Source organism: Cervus elaphus, chromosome 9 (genome assembly GCF_910594005.1).
Source record: "Cervus elaphus chromosome 9, mCerEla1.1, whole genome shotgun sequence".
Lineage (NCBI taxonomy): Eukaryota > Metazoa > Chordata > Mammalia > Artiodactyla > Cervidae > Cervus > Cervus elaphus.
This window is the reverse complement of record NC_057823.1, coordinates 25,127,106-25,142,189: the sequence shown is the minus strand read 5'-3', so window position 1 is coordinate 25,142,189 and position 15,084 is coordinate 25,127,106. Positions and strand designations below refer to the sequence as shown.

General features: G+C 40.2%; 1 protein-coding gene across 2 annotated transcripts in view; it reads right to left on the bottom strand.

Annotated features, from left to right (window-relative positions):
• The window catches only part of FNIP1 (folliculin interacting protein 1), a 120,046-nt gene extending 106,697 nt beyond the window's left edge, over positions 1–13,349 (bottom strand). For both annotated transcript variants that reach the window (XM_043912177.1, XM_043912178.1), the window contains exon 1: positions 13,153–13,349. In XM_043912177.1, the coding sequence (XP_043768112.1) occupies positions 13,153–13,244 (92 nt within the window). In that variant the 5' untranslated portion in view covers positions 13,245–13,349. The remainder of the gene's footprint in view (positions 1–13,152) is intronic.
• Positions 13,350–15,084: the final 1,735 nt, after the last annotated feature.

Below are 15,084 nucleotides of genomic sequence, written 5' to 3'. Positions count from 1 at the left end.
GAGGAGAGCATGGCAACCCACTCTAGTCTTCTTGCCTGGAGAATCCCCTTGGACAGAGGAGCCTGGCAGATTACAGTCCATGGGGTCGCAAAGAGTCGGACACAACTGAGCGACTAAGCACAAAAACAAATTAGAATCCTACTTCAAACTCTAAAAGACATTTCCAAGACAATCAGAGGAAACTGAACATAGACTGAGTATTAAATACTAAGGAATCATTGCTCATTTTCAGGGTAACAGTAATCTTTTAGAGAGTCATACTTAAGTATTCATGAATGAAATGACAGAACATTTGGAGTTTAAAATATTCAAGCAATAACAAATAATAGGATTAAGTCCCTTGTGCCCCAGACAGTAAAGGATCCACCTGCAATGAAGGAGGCCCAGGTTGATATTGTTATTAATAGTCTCTTTACTTTTCTGTTTGGAATTTTTCATAAGAAAAAGTTTAAAAAACTTTTTTAAGAAATCCAAGTTAAACACTGGTGCAACACTGGTGTGCTGATATATTAAAATCCCATTCAAATGATGGTAAGCGAAGTGTGTGTGCAAACGTGTGTAAATACACACACACATATATACACACACCACACACACACATATACATAAATATATATTTAAGACAAAAAGAATATGAAAGGAAAAATTTCAAGGATAAAGAGACTTCAATAAACATTTGAAAGATGAAAAGCAGCAACTGACTTTTCAAAAACATAAGCAGTTACAACCTAAATGTCAACAAATGTCCTGGAGCCACCACAGAATTCTTCTGCTCAGAGCATTTGAGAAGCAAAAGCTTTGGAAACGTTAGGTCCTTTGGAAGGTGAGGGAGAGGCAAAGGAGCAAAGAGCACATCCTCCACAGGACGTGACAGTGACCTCCACCCTCTCCTCATTCACTCCTGATACATAACATCTTTAATTTTCTTGAGAAACCTGTCCAAGTTGCACCAGCCTAACAGCGTTTCTGGATTGAAAGGCCCATCATGTATAAACAAATGAGTAAAAAAAAAAAAGATATATCACTGTGAAATTTCAGAACAAAATAAAGAGAAAACTGAGACAATTCCAAAAGTTTCCCAAGGCTTGAGAGTTATGGCTCTGACCGTCTCAGCAGCAATACTGGGAGCCAGAAGACCAGGGAGCAATACCTTCCAATTTCAGAGTTAAAATGATTCTCCACACAGAACTCTGCATCTACTAGATGGGCCAAACATAAAAACAAACACTTTTTCAGATGGGCGAAGTCTCAAAAAATTTATCTCAAGCAATCATTCTCAGGAAGTTCCTAAAGGGACAGGTACTACCAAAACAAGGGAACAATCCAAAAAGGAAGAAGTCATGGAAGCCAGTCTACAAGAGATCCTAACTTTAAAAGGTCAAAGGAATTTCCAGGAGGAAGGCAAAGGAAGACTTGTAACAATGCTATGGAGCAGAACTAAAGGGCAGCAATCCAAGCTAGAGCCAGAGAAGGTCAGAGGGCTCCAAGACGGATATATCCATGAGGAAAAAAAATTAACTAACCAATTATCAAGAAGGTTTCACTAAAAGAAATAAGTTGTTTTGAGAGAGATTTTATGGAGTTCTGAAGCTAAAGATTCCAAAGAAAATAAGGTGAACCAAAAAAGTAAAAAGAAAAAAAAGAGGCAATTAACTCCAAGAAATTTTTTTTAAAGTACAATAAAACATAAAATATATTTAGTTCAGCAGTGAATGTTTTATAATACAACAAAATAGTTATTTTATTATTTAAACTAGCCAAAATTTGTAATATTGGAAGAATGAAGAACAAAGGGAAGGGCATACATAAGTATGTGTATATGTATGCAAACTTAAGACATAAATCTTTGCCAATACAGGAAACTGATAATGTCTAAAATGAATAAATTTTTAATAAAATAGTATATTCATATTATTTACAAATATAAAAACAAATACTCAAAAAAACACCAAACAAAAAAGCAGCTGCATCCAGGATCAGGACTGGGTTGGAGAAATTTACTCTAAGTAAATTCCTGTCATAATATTGTTGGGCTGGGGGCAAAACATTTCACCTCTTAATTTAGAATGAGATTCACAAGTGAAGAGCATGCCAAGCTAGCCAGTCAGAAGTTCCAAGGGTCCAGGAGTCACTCAAGGAATACTATATACTGGGTAATCTAAGTACAAGGGGTGCATTAACATGGGGTTTTACTGCCCGATGGTTAAACTATGTTCAGACATTTCTTTGAGAAACTTTAAAACATAACTTTATTTTCCTGGGCTCCAGGATCACTGCAGATGGTGATTGCAGCCATGAAATTAAAAGACACTTGCTCCTGGGAAGAAAAGCTATGATAAACCTAGACAGCATAGTCAAAGTTATGGTTTTTCCAAGAGTCATGTATGGATGTGAGAGTTGGACCATAAAGAAAGCTGAGTGCCAAAGAATCGATGCCTTTGAACTGTGGTGTTGGAGAAGACTCTTTAGAGTCCCTTGGACTGCAAGGAGATCAAACCAGTCCATCCTAAAGGAAATCAGTCCTGAATATTCACTGGAAGGACTGATGCTGAAGCTGAAGCTCCAATACTTTGGCCACCTGATGCCAAGAACTGACTCATTTGAAAAGACCCTGATGCTGGGAAAGATTGAAGGCAGGAGGAGAAGGGGACGACAGAGAATGAGCTGGTCGGATGGCATCACCAACTAGATGGACCTGAGTTTGAGCAAGCTCCAGGAGCTGGTGATGGACAGGGAAGGCTAGCGTACTGCAGTCCATGAAGTCGCAAAGAGTCAGGCACGACTGAGCAACTGAAATGAACTGAAGTTATTCACAAATAATTTTATTATATTTCTGCATTCTATAAATGTATAGTATACATGTTTTATATTCTAATGTAATCAGGAATTAATAGAAATCAATATAAAACTAAATATCGCTATCTGTGGGAATCCTATCACAATTCAACTTTACTCATCTTGCATTAATGTCACAATCTATAGTTTCTTGCTATAAATAGAAAACTTTACAAATCATATAACAGACCACAACAGGGTGGAAAAGCAGGCCAAAAAGTTTCAAAGAGCCTGCCAGCTGCATCCTACAAATGCAATCATAAACAGAATAAACTGAAATGGCTCACAAGCCCACACACTCGTAACATCAACTCTGACTCTATCAGGATTACACTAAGGTATAATCTCTCTGGGGTGACTTGGGATAAAATGCTGTTGCATCAAGGGATACTATATACTGGGTGATGGGAGTACAAGGAAGTAGATCCCTAGAGCTCTGGTTGTGTCCCCAAAGATCTACGTTAAATTGTTGCCCCATTTCCCCATAAGGTCTGCTTAACAATCAGAAGGCCTGAGGACAAAGAATGCTCAAATGGAAAAGAAATTCCATGGTACCTCAAAACTTCTTGCATTCTTGAAATAAACTCCCACTACCAAAAAAAGTACTCAGTTTTTTATCCACTCAGCATATACTAAGTATGTCAGAAAAGACTCTGTGTACATACACATACACAAATTTTGAATGTAAAAAATGGTAGGAAGGGAAAGTATGAGGTGTTATAAGGGATATAAATAGAGAATCTAACCTGTTTCTGCAAAATCAGACCATTCTTGGCATCTTAAAAAGATCAAAATAATAATGAAATTTTCCTTTAAATTGGTAAACACTAATGTCAAAGAAATATGTGCTTAAATTACAGAGAAATGAGTAGGCAAGTAACCCAAAACAGAAACATCTTTGTTAAAGGAAATAAAATTTCTTCAATTCAGTAACTATTTTTATTCATCACTCATTCACCAAATATTTTTGAATGCCTTCTGTGAATCAAACACCAGAAATAAAGCACTAAACAAGTTATACCATGGAAGGTGGTCCTAAGTACCCTATCTAACTTAAAATCTACTAAAGTATACAGATACATGAGAAGCAATTACAACCCAAGAAAGTAACTGTCATAATGGGAAAATATGCTTTCTATTGGAGCTTCAAAGACAGATGTGTCGCAGCCATATAATTCCAAGGAATGTGCAAACATATGAACCAGCATATTCTAAAGAAACATCAAACTTCTAGTCTAATTCAGATTCCACAGCTGGAGGAAAAACTAGAAAGAATACTGGAAAGAATAAACTGAAGGGTGAGGAAGTGTGAGAAGGAATTCTACCCTTTAAGAGACTACCATGCCATTAAATCCTCAAAACAACTCCAAGATGGGAGGTACAAAGGGTATTGGGACTATCTCTTCAGTATCCACTCCTCTACTCTGACATGCGTACACACACAGCATCTTTAATGACGACACGATACTATTTCCCAAGGTTACACATATAGGAAACATTGGGAACAACTCTACAGGAGGCTGACATGACAAGTTGAAAACTTTGGACATTGTTAAAAACAAAGGCCTGGGTGTCTGTGCCAAGTCGCTTCAGTTGTGTCCAACTTTTTCCAACTCCATGAACCACAGCCCACCAGTCTCCTCTGTCCAGGGGATTCTCCAGGCAACACCACTGGAGTGGGTTGCCATGCCCTCCTCCAGGGGATCTTCCCCACCCAGGTACTCACCCCGCATCTCTTACCTTTTCATGCAGTGGAGAGGAGGGTTCTCTACCACTAGCGCCACTCGCCACTCAGGAAGCAAAGGTGCTGGAACGCAAATGTCTGAATTTGTGCCCTAATTACATCACTTACTATGTGATCTTGGACAAGGTCCTTAACTTCTCTCTCTGCCTCCATTCCCTCATCTATGAAAGAGGAATAATCAGACCTACTGTATAAAGCTATTGTGATAAATGAATTAATTAGTATGTATAAAACACTTAAAACAGTACCTGGCACAGATAAACCCTCTATTAAGCGACAGGGAGTCAAAGGAGATTTCTGAGTGCGTTGGTCAGAATATGGTTTAAGAAAGTCAATTTACCAGAATGGTATAGAGGGGAATACACACAAGGTGGGAAAGTTATGGCAAGTTTTTATGAAAACCATTGAAGGTCTGAGATGACGGCAGTGGGAAATGGAAAAGAACTAAGATACTGCAGAAGCTGAATTGACACGATTTAACAAATGACCAAATGAAGCAACCAGAAAGAAAGAATAAAAGATGATTCTCTGACTTTCAACTTGGTAGACTAAGAGAATGGTAGTGTCAGGAACAGAAATAAGATTGTATAATAAGAGTTTAGGAATCCTGTTTTTAATTGGCGGATAATTGCTATGCAATGTTGTGCTGGCTTCTGCCCCGTATCAACATGAATCAGCCACAGATACACACACGTGGCTGTTATGTTTTACATGGGGAGTTTTTTTTAAACAAGTCTTTCCGAAAAGATAACTTAAAATTCATTAAGATTTAAGACAATAATTATTATATTAGTAAGAAATAAGGTCCAAATTTCCTAAGTTGAATATTAAAGCTATATTTTTATTAAGCTATTTTCTTTCAATAAATATGGTTCTAAAAAACAAATCTAATACAACTACTTAGGAGATGCAATCATAAATCAACAAACTATCTGCATTTCCTATAACAAAATTAGATTCTTAGAGCCAAATATTGATACCACAGAGCATTAACATGAAGTTTAACTTAAAATTCTCAGTTTTTACTTTAATAAGAAAGATACGATCTCACAGAATTCTCTGTAAAGAATACTATAACTTTCTACTATTTCTAACACAAGAATAAAAGGTATAATTTGAGGGGTGTTATTTTTTAAATAAAAAATCTTGTGAATACACAAATGTTTAAAGTCATTTAAAAAACTTCTGAAATATGATTTTTATGAACACTGATAATATTAAGAAACCAGTCTTTAAGAACTTCAGAAGTTCAAAATGCAACCTAAAATCAGAATACTAAAAGCAAAAAGATAACAAAGCACTACAGATTGTTTTCCCTACAGAAATAGAAAGCTTTAGCAGTGAGGCCATTTCCTCCCTTTTCATTTAATACACATCTCACATTTCCCCCAAAATATTGCCCCCTCAAAAAAAAAGAAAAAAAAAACCATTAAGGTCACTAGTTATCTCCAACTTAACAAACCCAACAGATACTTTTCTGTTTCTCATCCCACAAGACCTGTCAGCAACCAACTAACACAACAGTTCATCACTTCATCATTTTTTAAACACTTCCCTTTCTTAGCTTTCCCAACACCACACACCACTGGCCTTTTCCCTATCTCTCTGGCCATTCTTTCTTTGCAGACTTTCCTCTCCCACATTTGTACATTTTAGATTTCCTCAGGATGAAACCTGTTCTTTGCAATTCTCTATCTACATACACCCCTTTTCCTATATTATCTCATTTGTTCCCTTAGTTTTAATATTGACCATAAGCCCAAGTTCATTATCTCCAGGTCCAACCTCTACTGGAACTCTGGATTTACTTTATTAAACTCTCAAATAAATCTCTCAATAGCAAGTAAAACCAGACCAAATCTCCAAAACAGAACTTCTGATTCTCTCTGTTCTTAAAATTAATATGTTCATTCTAAAATATTTACTGAGCACAGATGTAGACATTGTGCTGTATACATTGACTCAACAATGTGAACTTGAGGGAGAGAGATGATAAACTGTAAAAAGAACTGTGGAGGATACAAACAGTGTGCTCTGATAGAGACTAGGGGAAAGGGCTGCTCCTTCTGACAAGGAGTTCAAGATAGGCCTCCACAGTATGGAAAGACGCTGGAAAACAGCGTCTTACCTAGCTAGCTGCTCCAGACAGAACCTAGGCATTTGTTCCCCACAAACAACCCATCATGTGGCTTACAAGGTTCTAACTCTACTCTAAAATACACCTTGAAGTTGAAGAGTGCTCTCAAGCAAGCAAAGGAGAGAGATGTGGACAAGTAATGGCAGCTGTGATACATGTCACAGAAGGAAATACAGAAAGCTATGGAAGAAAACTAAAGTGAAATCTAACTTAGGGAGAAATCAGAATAGGCTTCCTGGAGAAAGAATAATTAGGATAAGCCCAGATGACCACAACAAGAAGCTAAACAAAAAGCTATGTGAAATTATACCCAAAACAAAGAACAACACAGCATGGCACATCCCAGAACCTAAAACAAATCCGAAGTTATAAAATCATAGGAAAGGGAGAGACCTAGATTAAGACAAGGCCAGAAAAAAGCAACAAGTTATCAAAGACTAATGAGATCAGATCATGTCAAAGGGTACAGAAGTCAACTTAAGAAGTCTTCCTCTGGCCAAATATGGGGCCAATTTGACTGTAATGGACTAAAGCACACCCAAGAGGTGATACTAAAAAATGATAATTAAAACGGAAACATTCATTTAACTCAGTATAAATTATTCTAAAAAGTGATACACAAACTTTGGTGCTGACTTTCCTACAGCAAATAATCAAGTAAATGGTAAGAGAAAGTTCACCAAGAAATAAACGCAGAAGAATCAGGATAAAGAATCAGGATGTTACCATTTTGCATCCCCTAAAAAGATAGTGGGTTCAGGCAATAATCAACAAAAAATGCTGAAACCAATAGTGAAAGAGGAATTTTATAATGGAAGAATAGGCTGAAACCAACTAATCAATCTTAGCACCACTAAAAATGGGACAACCAGACACTACGTGTGCAACAAGGTACACTGCAAAATCTGTTGAATATTTTAAAATTAAAAAAAAAAAAACCTGAACCCAAATCTAGTCAAGTATCTACCCATCAGTTTTCAGGAAAGAGAGAGTAAGTTGTAGCAGTGGTTCTCAAACTTGAGCATTCCGAATCACCTGGAGGGTCTGGTTAAAATATAGACTGCTGGGAACCAGTGAATTAAAGGAAACCATTACAGATCAAACAGTCAAAAAGAGAATGGGGGAAATTTCATAGAAAAAATGACCCATTTTAAAAACAAAAGCGTTTTTAAAAGGGAGGGATGGAGGCTGTTATAGAATAAAAATTAGTTAAGGCACATAATTACGAATTCAACTGAGACTGATTCAAACAAACCTACTGTAAAAAGACATCCTGAGAAAATCTGAATATAGACTTAGATAATATTAACAGATATATTTATTGTATATAAATAAATATACAATATTAATAGGTAAAAAACAGATAATAGAGTAACAGCTAGGTTAAAAATAACCTTATTTTAAAAAATTAAGAACTTGAGGCTACAGATTTCACAAAAGCCACACCCACAAGCCATGTTAAAGAATTTGGTTCTAAACTGAATGGTTTTATACATAAGAACGAAATCATCATAGTAACAACTTCTGGTTATGAAAGTCATGTGCTAAGCACTGCATTAAGTGCTCAACAGGACTTACCTCTTTGAATCCTTAAAATAGCTGTGTTGTGGAGATTTTCAATTCTACATCATTTTTCCTGCTGATCATGATCTAAATTAGCATTTTTTTTTAAAGGATGAATGTTGAAAACAGTTTGCAGAAAGGCAACAGTGATGACAGAAAAACCAATTAAGAGGTTGTTATTCCTGCTACAGACAGTGTAAGAACAAATGTTCATGCACTAGGAATAAAATGAAAATACAGAGACTGCTTTTTGAACAAAACATGAATTATATCCTACAGACATTTACCTCTTAAACAACCTTCTTCATGAAATTAGACTTCTTTCAAGAATATTTTAAGACTTAGTTTATTAACACAACTCAGTTTACTGTTACCTTCACTAATATACCTCATGACAATGCCGCACAGTTGCTATTTTTAACACCATTTTTAGATGAAGAGAATTCTTTTTAATATTTATTTGTGCTTCCCTGGTGGCTCAGAAGGTAAAATAATCTGTCTACAATTCAGGAGACCCAGGTTCGATTCCTGGGTGAAGATTCCCTGAAGAAGGGAATGGCAACCACTCCAATATTCTTGCCTGGAGAATCCCATGGACAGAGGAGCCTGGCGGGCTACAGTCCATGGGGTCACAAAGAGTCAGACACGACTGAGCGACTAAAACACACATACACACATTTATTTATTTGGCTGTGCCAGGTCTTAGTTGAGGCATATAGGATCATCGATTTTTGTTGTAGCATGTAGGATTTTTAGCTGAGGCATGTGGAATCTAATTCCCTGACCAGGGATCAAACCCAGGCCCCCTGCATTGAAAGTGTGGAGTCTTACTCACTGGACCACCAGGGAAGTCCTGAGAATTTTATTTACTCATTTGCTAATTTTTATAGTTTTATTTATTTTCAGCTGTGCTGAGTCTTCGCTGCTGAGTGGGCTTTTCTCTGGTTGCGGTGAGCAGGACTTACTCTCTAGAAGTGCGCAGGTCTCCCACCGTGGAGGTCTCCCCTGTTGCAGAGCACAGCGTTTAGGGCTACAGGCTTCAGTACTTCAGCTCCCGGGCTCTGGAGCACGGCCTCAACAGTTGTGTCACACAGGCTTGGTTGCTCCACAGCATGTGGCACCTTACCAGATCAGGGATTGAACTGTGTCTCCTGCATTGGCAGCTGGATTCTTTACCACTGAGCCACCAGGGAAGCCGCAGAGAATTTTATTTTTAAAGCAGTTATTTTATGTGCACTGAAGTTATTGAACTTACACTGAATTCTTACTTCCACTGAAAAGTATCCTGATGGAAAAAACATAAAGAGTATCTTCCCCTAGAAAGCAGTCTTTACCAAATTCTTTAAAAGATGAAAACAAATTACTGTTTCACTTCTATAAATGATTACAGTAATATTCTTCTTGTGACATGCTACATTCATCTCGAGCTCTGGAAGCTTAGACAGGACAAGCACCAGAAACCTCTCAGGTAAGGAACTTAAGACTGAAAGGAAGTGGGTAATCCCTGCTATTTTTCAATGGAGTAACTATGAAAGGAATATTGAAAAGCTCCTAAGGCTTCTCTGTCTCAAGTCTTTCCTATCCTTTGCTGGCTTATCACCACTGGACCTTGTATACTGCTTACTCTAGGAACTGACTTACAGGCTGAGCTATAGTTAGCTGCGAATAGCTAACTGTGCCCAAGCCTGATTTAACAACTCAGGCTGACTAAAACAAAACCAAAAAAGGATTCTAGAAAGGAAAGCATTGTATACTGGTATAAAAACTAAATTTTAGTCTATTCAAAAAACTGAGTTACATAACAAGATGCTAAACATCGTTTATTATTTGGGAAAAGCAAATTAAAACCACAAGATACCACTATACCCATGAGCATGGGAAACGAATCTAAAAAGAGTGGATGTATGTATATGTATAACATTCACTTTGCTGTACACTTGAAATTAACACTAACACTGTAAATCTACTATATTCCAAGGGGAAAAAAAATTTTAAGATTCTAAAATGGTTAACACGGCAAATTTTATGTTAGGTATTTTTTATAATACAAAAAAATCTTTTTAATTTAAAAAACCAGACTAATGAGACTTCACTGGTGGTCCAGTATCCAAGACTCTAAACTCCCAATGCAGGGGGCCCTGGTTCCATCCTTGGTCAGGTAGCTAGATCCCACATGCCGCAACCAAGATTCAGTGAAACCAATAAATTAATTTAAAAAAAACAAAAAACAGACTAATGACATCTGGTTTTGAAGCCAATCTGGAGCAACTGTAACCTTCATACATTACTAGTGGTACTATGAATAGTACAACTACTTTGGAAAAGTTTGGCAATTTTTTTTTTTTTTAAGTTAAGCATATGACCCAGCAATCCCACTCCAAGAAAAATGAAAACGCATTTCCACATAAAGATTTGCTCACAAACGTTCACCAGCAGCATGTTCAATGCAGCCTAAATCTGAAAAGAACCCAAAATGTCTGCCAACCAGTGAATGGATAAGCAAATTGTGGTATACTATCCAGCACCAGCCCCCTTCCCCTCAAAAAAACACTGAAGGAACTACAGGAAAAACGCAACAACTTGGATGAGTCTCAAAATCACTGAGTTAAAGTAGCCAGACACAGAAGCCTATAAACAGTATGATTACATTTACATGAAATTCTACAAAAAATAGAAACTTCTATCATTAAACAGAAAGCAGGTCAGTGATTGCCCTGGGTGAGGAGGGGTTAAGGAATGACAGCAAAGGGGCATGAGGAAATTTTTTGTGTGATCAAGTGTTCTAAAAATTCATTGGGGTTGTGGGTACACAACTGTGTACACATATGAAACAAAATTCCTATGTACTTAAAATGGCTCAATTTCATTGTATGTAAATTGTAGCTCAATGAAATTGTTTAAAAAAACACACAAAACTTAGGTTGATCAAATTTGCAAGTTGCTAGGTATATGTATTGGAAAAGGAAATGGCAACCCACTCCAGTGTTCTTGCCTGGAGAATCCCAGGGATGGGGGAGCCTGAGTCGGACACGACTGAAGTGACTTAGCAGCAGGTATATGTATGACATTACTCACTTATCATTTTCTCACACGTACACTTCTATATTTTTTAAAGCAACACCTTCCATATTGCACTGCAGTTATTGTGCTTACACATCATTCTTACACACAAAAAAGGATCATGCAGTTATCTATACTGCTACTTGCCCTATCTCACATGGTTGTTGTGAAACATCACATGAGATAACTGATGAGAAAGTGCTTTGGCAACTCTAAAGTAGTATTACACAACCATATTGTAGACTTATATTTTTTAAAAAAATAAACTTTTTCTTACAATTACTTGAGATGCTTGGAAATCTAGATACCTCAAAGTAAATCTCTGCCTAGAAATAGAAAGCCTATTCAAATGTCACCTTTTTAATATAGCCCCTAAACTTGCTTTCTACTCACGCTTGATTTACTGGATGGCTCAAGTAGTACTATCTAGACTGCAGTTTCATTTTTCAAAAGAACACTAAAGAAATCTTTAAAGAAAGTCATTAGATAAGCATGGCAAGACACTTACTTCCCAGTAGAAAAAACCAAAAGCTAGATAACTGTCTTTACTAACCACTGTTTCAAGATGTTCACCTCTGAGATTTTTTTTTCCTCTAAAAGTCAGTGAAATTTCTTTCCATTTACTACTTCAATTTCACATATTACAGAATGTTTACTAACGGGGCTTACATTAGTGAGAGAGGGTGAATAATTCTAAAGTTAGCAAAACCTTTTAAACCGGTGCGGTACAGTCATTTCAGAATGTGACTGTCGCAAAATTTAACAGATTCTCATTTTTTCCTAGTACTACTGGGCTCTTTGCTATCCTACCAGGTTTGAGTGACATTTGACATTCAGCCTACTTACACTGACAAGTTTCCACACTGCAACAAGTATTACGGCTGTCTGAGAGACATAATCTCTTCATCAAATGAAGTTTCGAAACTAAACTTTATCTAGAATTCAGGTTTATATTCCAGGGTCTTACAACCTTAAAAAAGTTTTGTTTTTTTACCAGCAACAGGTACTGTAACAAAAAAAAAAAAAATAACCAAGCCTGTAATACCACAAAATATCTTGGTATCGTTGTCAATTTTTATAGACTCGTTTTTAGTAACAGTTCAACGGGATGGTCAATTCTAGGGCCATGCTTCATTTGACTCAGCGCAGCTTCATTCTAGTCAGTAATAAGCACAACGTCTTAGGTTTCACATTTCTCCTTCGACAACATTCAGGCCACTCGGTCCACTGGAGAAGGGAATGGCAAACCACTTCAGTATTCTAATTTGCATTTACAAGAAATCTGAAAGAACGGCAGCTTGCCGACACGCTCCTCCAGCCTTTTCTACACTCCTAAGGCTGGTCAAAACGTGCTGCTCTCTCCGCAACAGCAACCAAGCTGGAACCTAGCACCCAGAGGACGACCGGCCGCGGGGAGGAGGGGAGAACTTTTCGGCCCGGAGGACGGCGGATGAGGTCCAATCCAGCCCGCGCCCAACTCTACGCGTCGCCAGGAAGGCGTGTGGACCCTAAGCTCAGGCCGCGATGCTCCGCCTGGAGTGGCGGAGCCGCGCGTGGCCGCCGAGCAAGACGTAAACAAACCGCCGGACAAGGGGGTAAGGGGCGAGCGTGGGGGAGGGGGGAGGACCGCGCTCGAACCCTCCGGCGCGGGTCTGCAGCTGCCCTGCCCCTCCCGACCGAGGCCCCGATCCCGGTCCCGGGGCGACGCTACTGCGCGAGCGTGAAGTTCGAGAAAGCCTCGGCGCCTCTTGAAGCCGCAGCCCACTAGGCCATCGGCTCCGCGCCCCTCGCCCCTCGCCCCGCGGCGACCTACCTGAACGCGCAATCCGGGTCCCTCGCGTCCCGACCGGGCGCGCCCAGGCCGTTCCTCTTGCTGAAGAGCTTCTGGAACAGGGTAGGGGCCATGGTGGCCACGGCCAGGCCGGGGTCGCTCCTCAGAGCACTCGCCAGGCCCCCGCTCCTAGAGCTGCCCCGCCACCCCCATAGGCGCCTCAGTCATATGACAGAAATTAGTCACTTCAAACGGCCACGGCGCGCGGGGCGGGGCGCGAGGCAAAGCCGGCGTCCATTGGCTGGCGATGAGCCGCATCACGTGGCGGCGCGCGGAGCAGAGTGCAAGGCGGGGATCCTGGGCGGAGTTGGCGCCCATAGGCTGTCTGGTGGAGGGCCTCACGTGGCAGCTCACGGGGCGGGGCATGCGCGGAGGGGAGGGGCGGGGGGCTGGTTGTGGCTGATGTGAAGGAGGGGCGAACTCCGGTCCTGGTCTTTCTCCGTGACGCCTTCAGTTGCTAGCTGAGCCTAAGGCGAGGTGCTGCGGGGACCACGCCAGGGCCTGTGGAGTACAGAAGCTTTCACCTCCCGCGCCCATGACACAAGAGAAGTTCAGGGCACCACTAGCAACCGACCCTTTCCCGCCGTCCCCTCCTCAATCTATGTGGCTTCGCACCTCCATACATAGGCGCCTGGTGGAGTCCGGTGGCCCCCGGAGCAGAAAAGGCGCGCTAGCCTACCCCGGGGACTGCGGCACGGGCTGGACTTTAAGCCCGAGGCCACAGGCCCGCCCAAGCGGGCCACGGAGTGGTTTATGCTCAGAGCTTGACTGCGCGAGACTGGCTCTTGGGTCTGGTGGAGGACCCTGCCGAGACACCCCGCGGGCAGCGCCCCCCCCCCCCACCATGTTTCCCACTAGTGCCTCGAACCCTGACATAACAGGAATTAGCCCCTTGTTAGAGTTAACCATAGGAGGCTCCAGATTTACATTCAGTGACTAGGTATGGAGAGAGGAACTGTGAAACTGTTGTGAGCAAATGAGTTTTAATTGGCAGAATACCCTTTCCAAAGAAAAACATTGCTCATAAATGACCTTACAGCCTACTTAAATTTGGCTTCCCTGGTGGCTCAGACGGTAAAGAATGCACCTGCAATGCAGGAGACCCGAGTTCGATCCCTGGAGAAGGAAATGGCAACCCACTCCAGTATTGCTTGGAGAGTCCCATGGACAGAGGAGCCTGGCCAGCTGCTGTCCATGGAGTCGCAAAGAGTCAGACACCACTGAGCGACAAACACTTGCACTTTCACACTACTTAAACCTAGGGAACCAAAGTTTATCAGGGTTTGGATCAAATTGGTCTTATAGATCTTAAGTCCCTCTACCCTTTCACCCACTGCCACTCCAGGATGAGGAATTTTGTACCATGAGATGCAGTTCTCTGACAGAGATGGATGTCAGGAAATTACTGGTATGTGGTTTGGAAGGTCAGATTAAAACACTTGAGAATTTCATTTACCCAAGCATACAAATCAAATTGTTTTTTCTTTAAGTAGCTACCAACTCACATGATTTGCAGCTCGAGTTTATGCTATAAAATAAGTGGTCTCATAAAGAAATAAAGAAAAGTAATAGGCAGAATATATATCACAGAGAATATCAGTGGTCATAACAGCTAAGTTTCAATGTTAATAATTTTTAAAATGCTATTTGTAGGCGGTTAAGAAACTAATTTCGAGACTTCCCTGGTGGTCCAGTGAAGAATCCGCCTGCCAATGCAGGGAACAAGGGTTAGACTCCACAAAGAGTCCACATGCCCTGTGGGGAACTAAACGCATGCCCACAACTAGTGAGCCAGTGTTCTGCAATAAGAGAAGCCACTTCAATGAGAAGCCTGTGTCTCAGAACTAGAGAGTAGCCCCTGCATGCTGCAACTAGAGAAAAGCCCACATGCAGCAATGAAGAGCCAGCACAGCC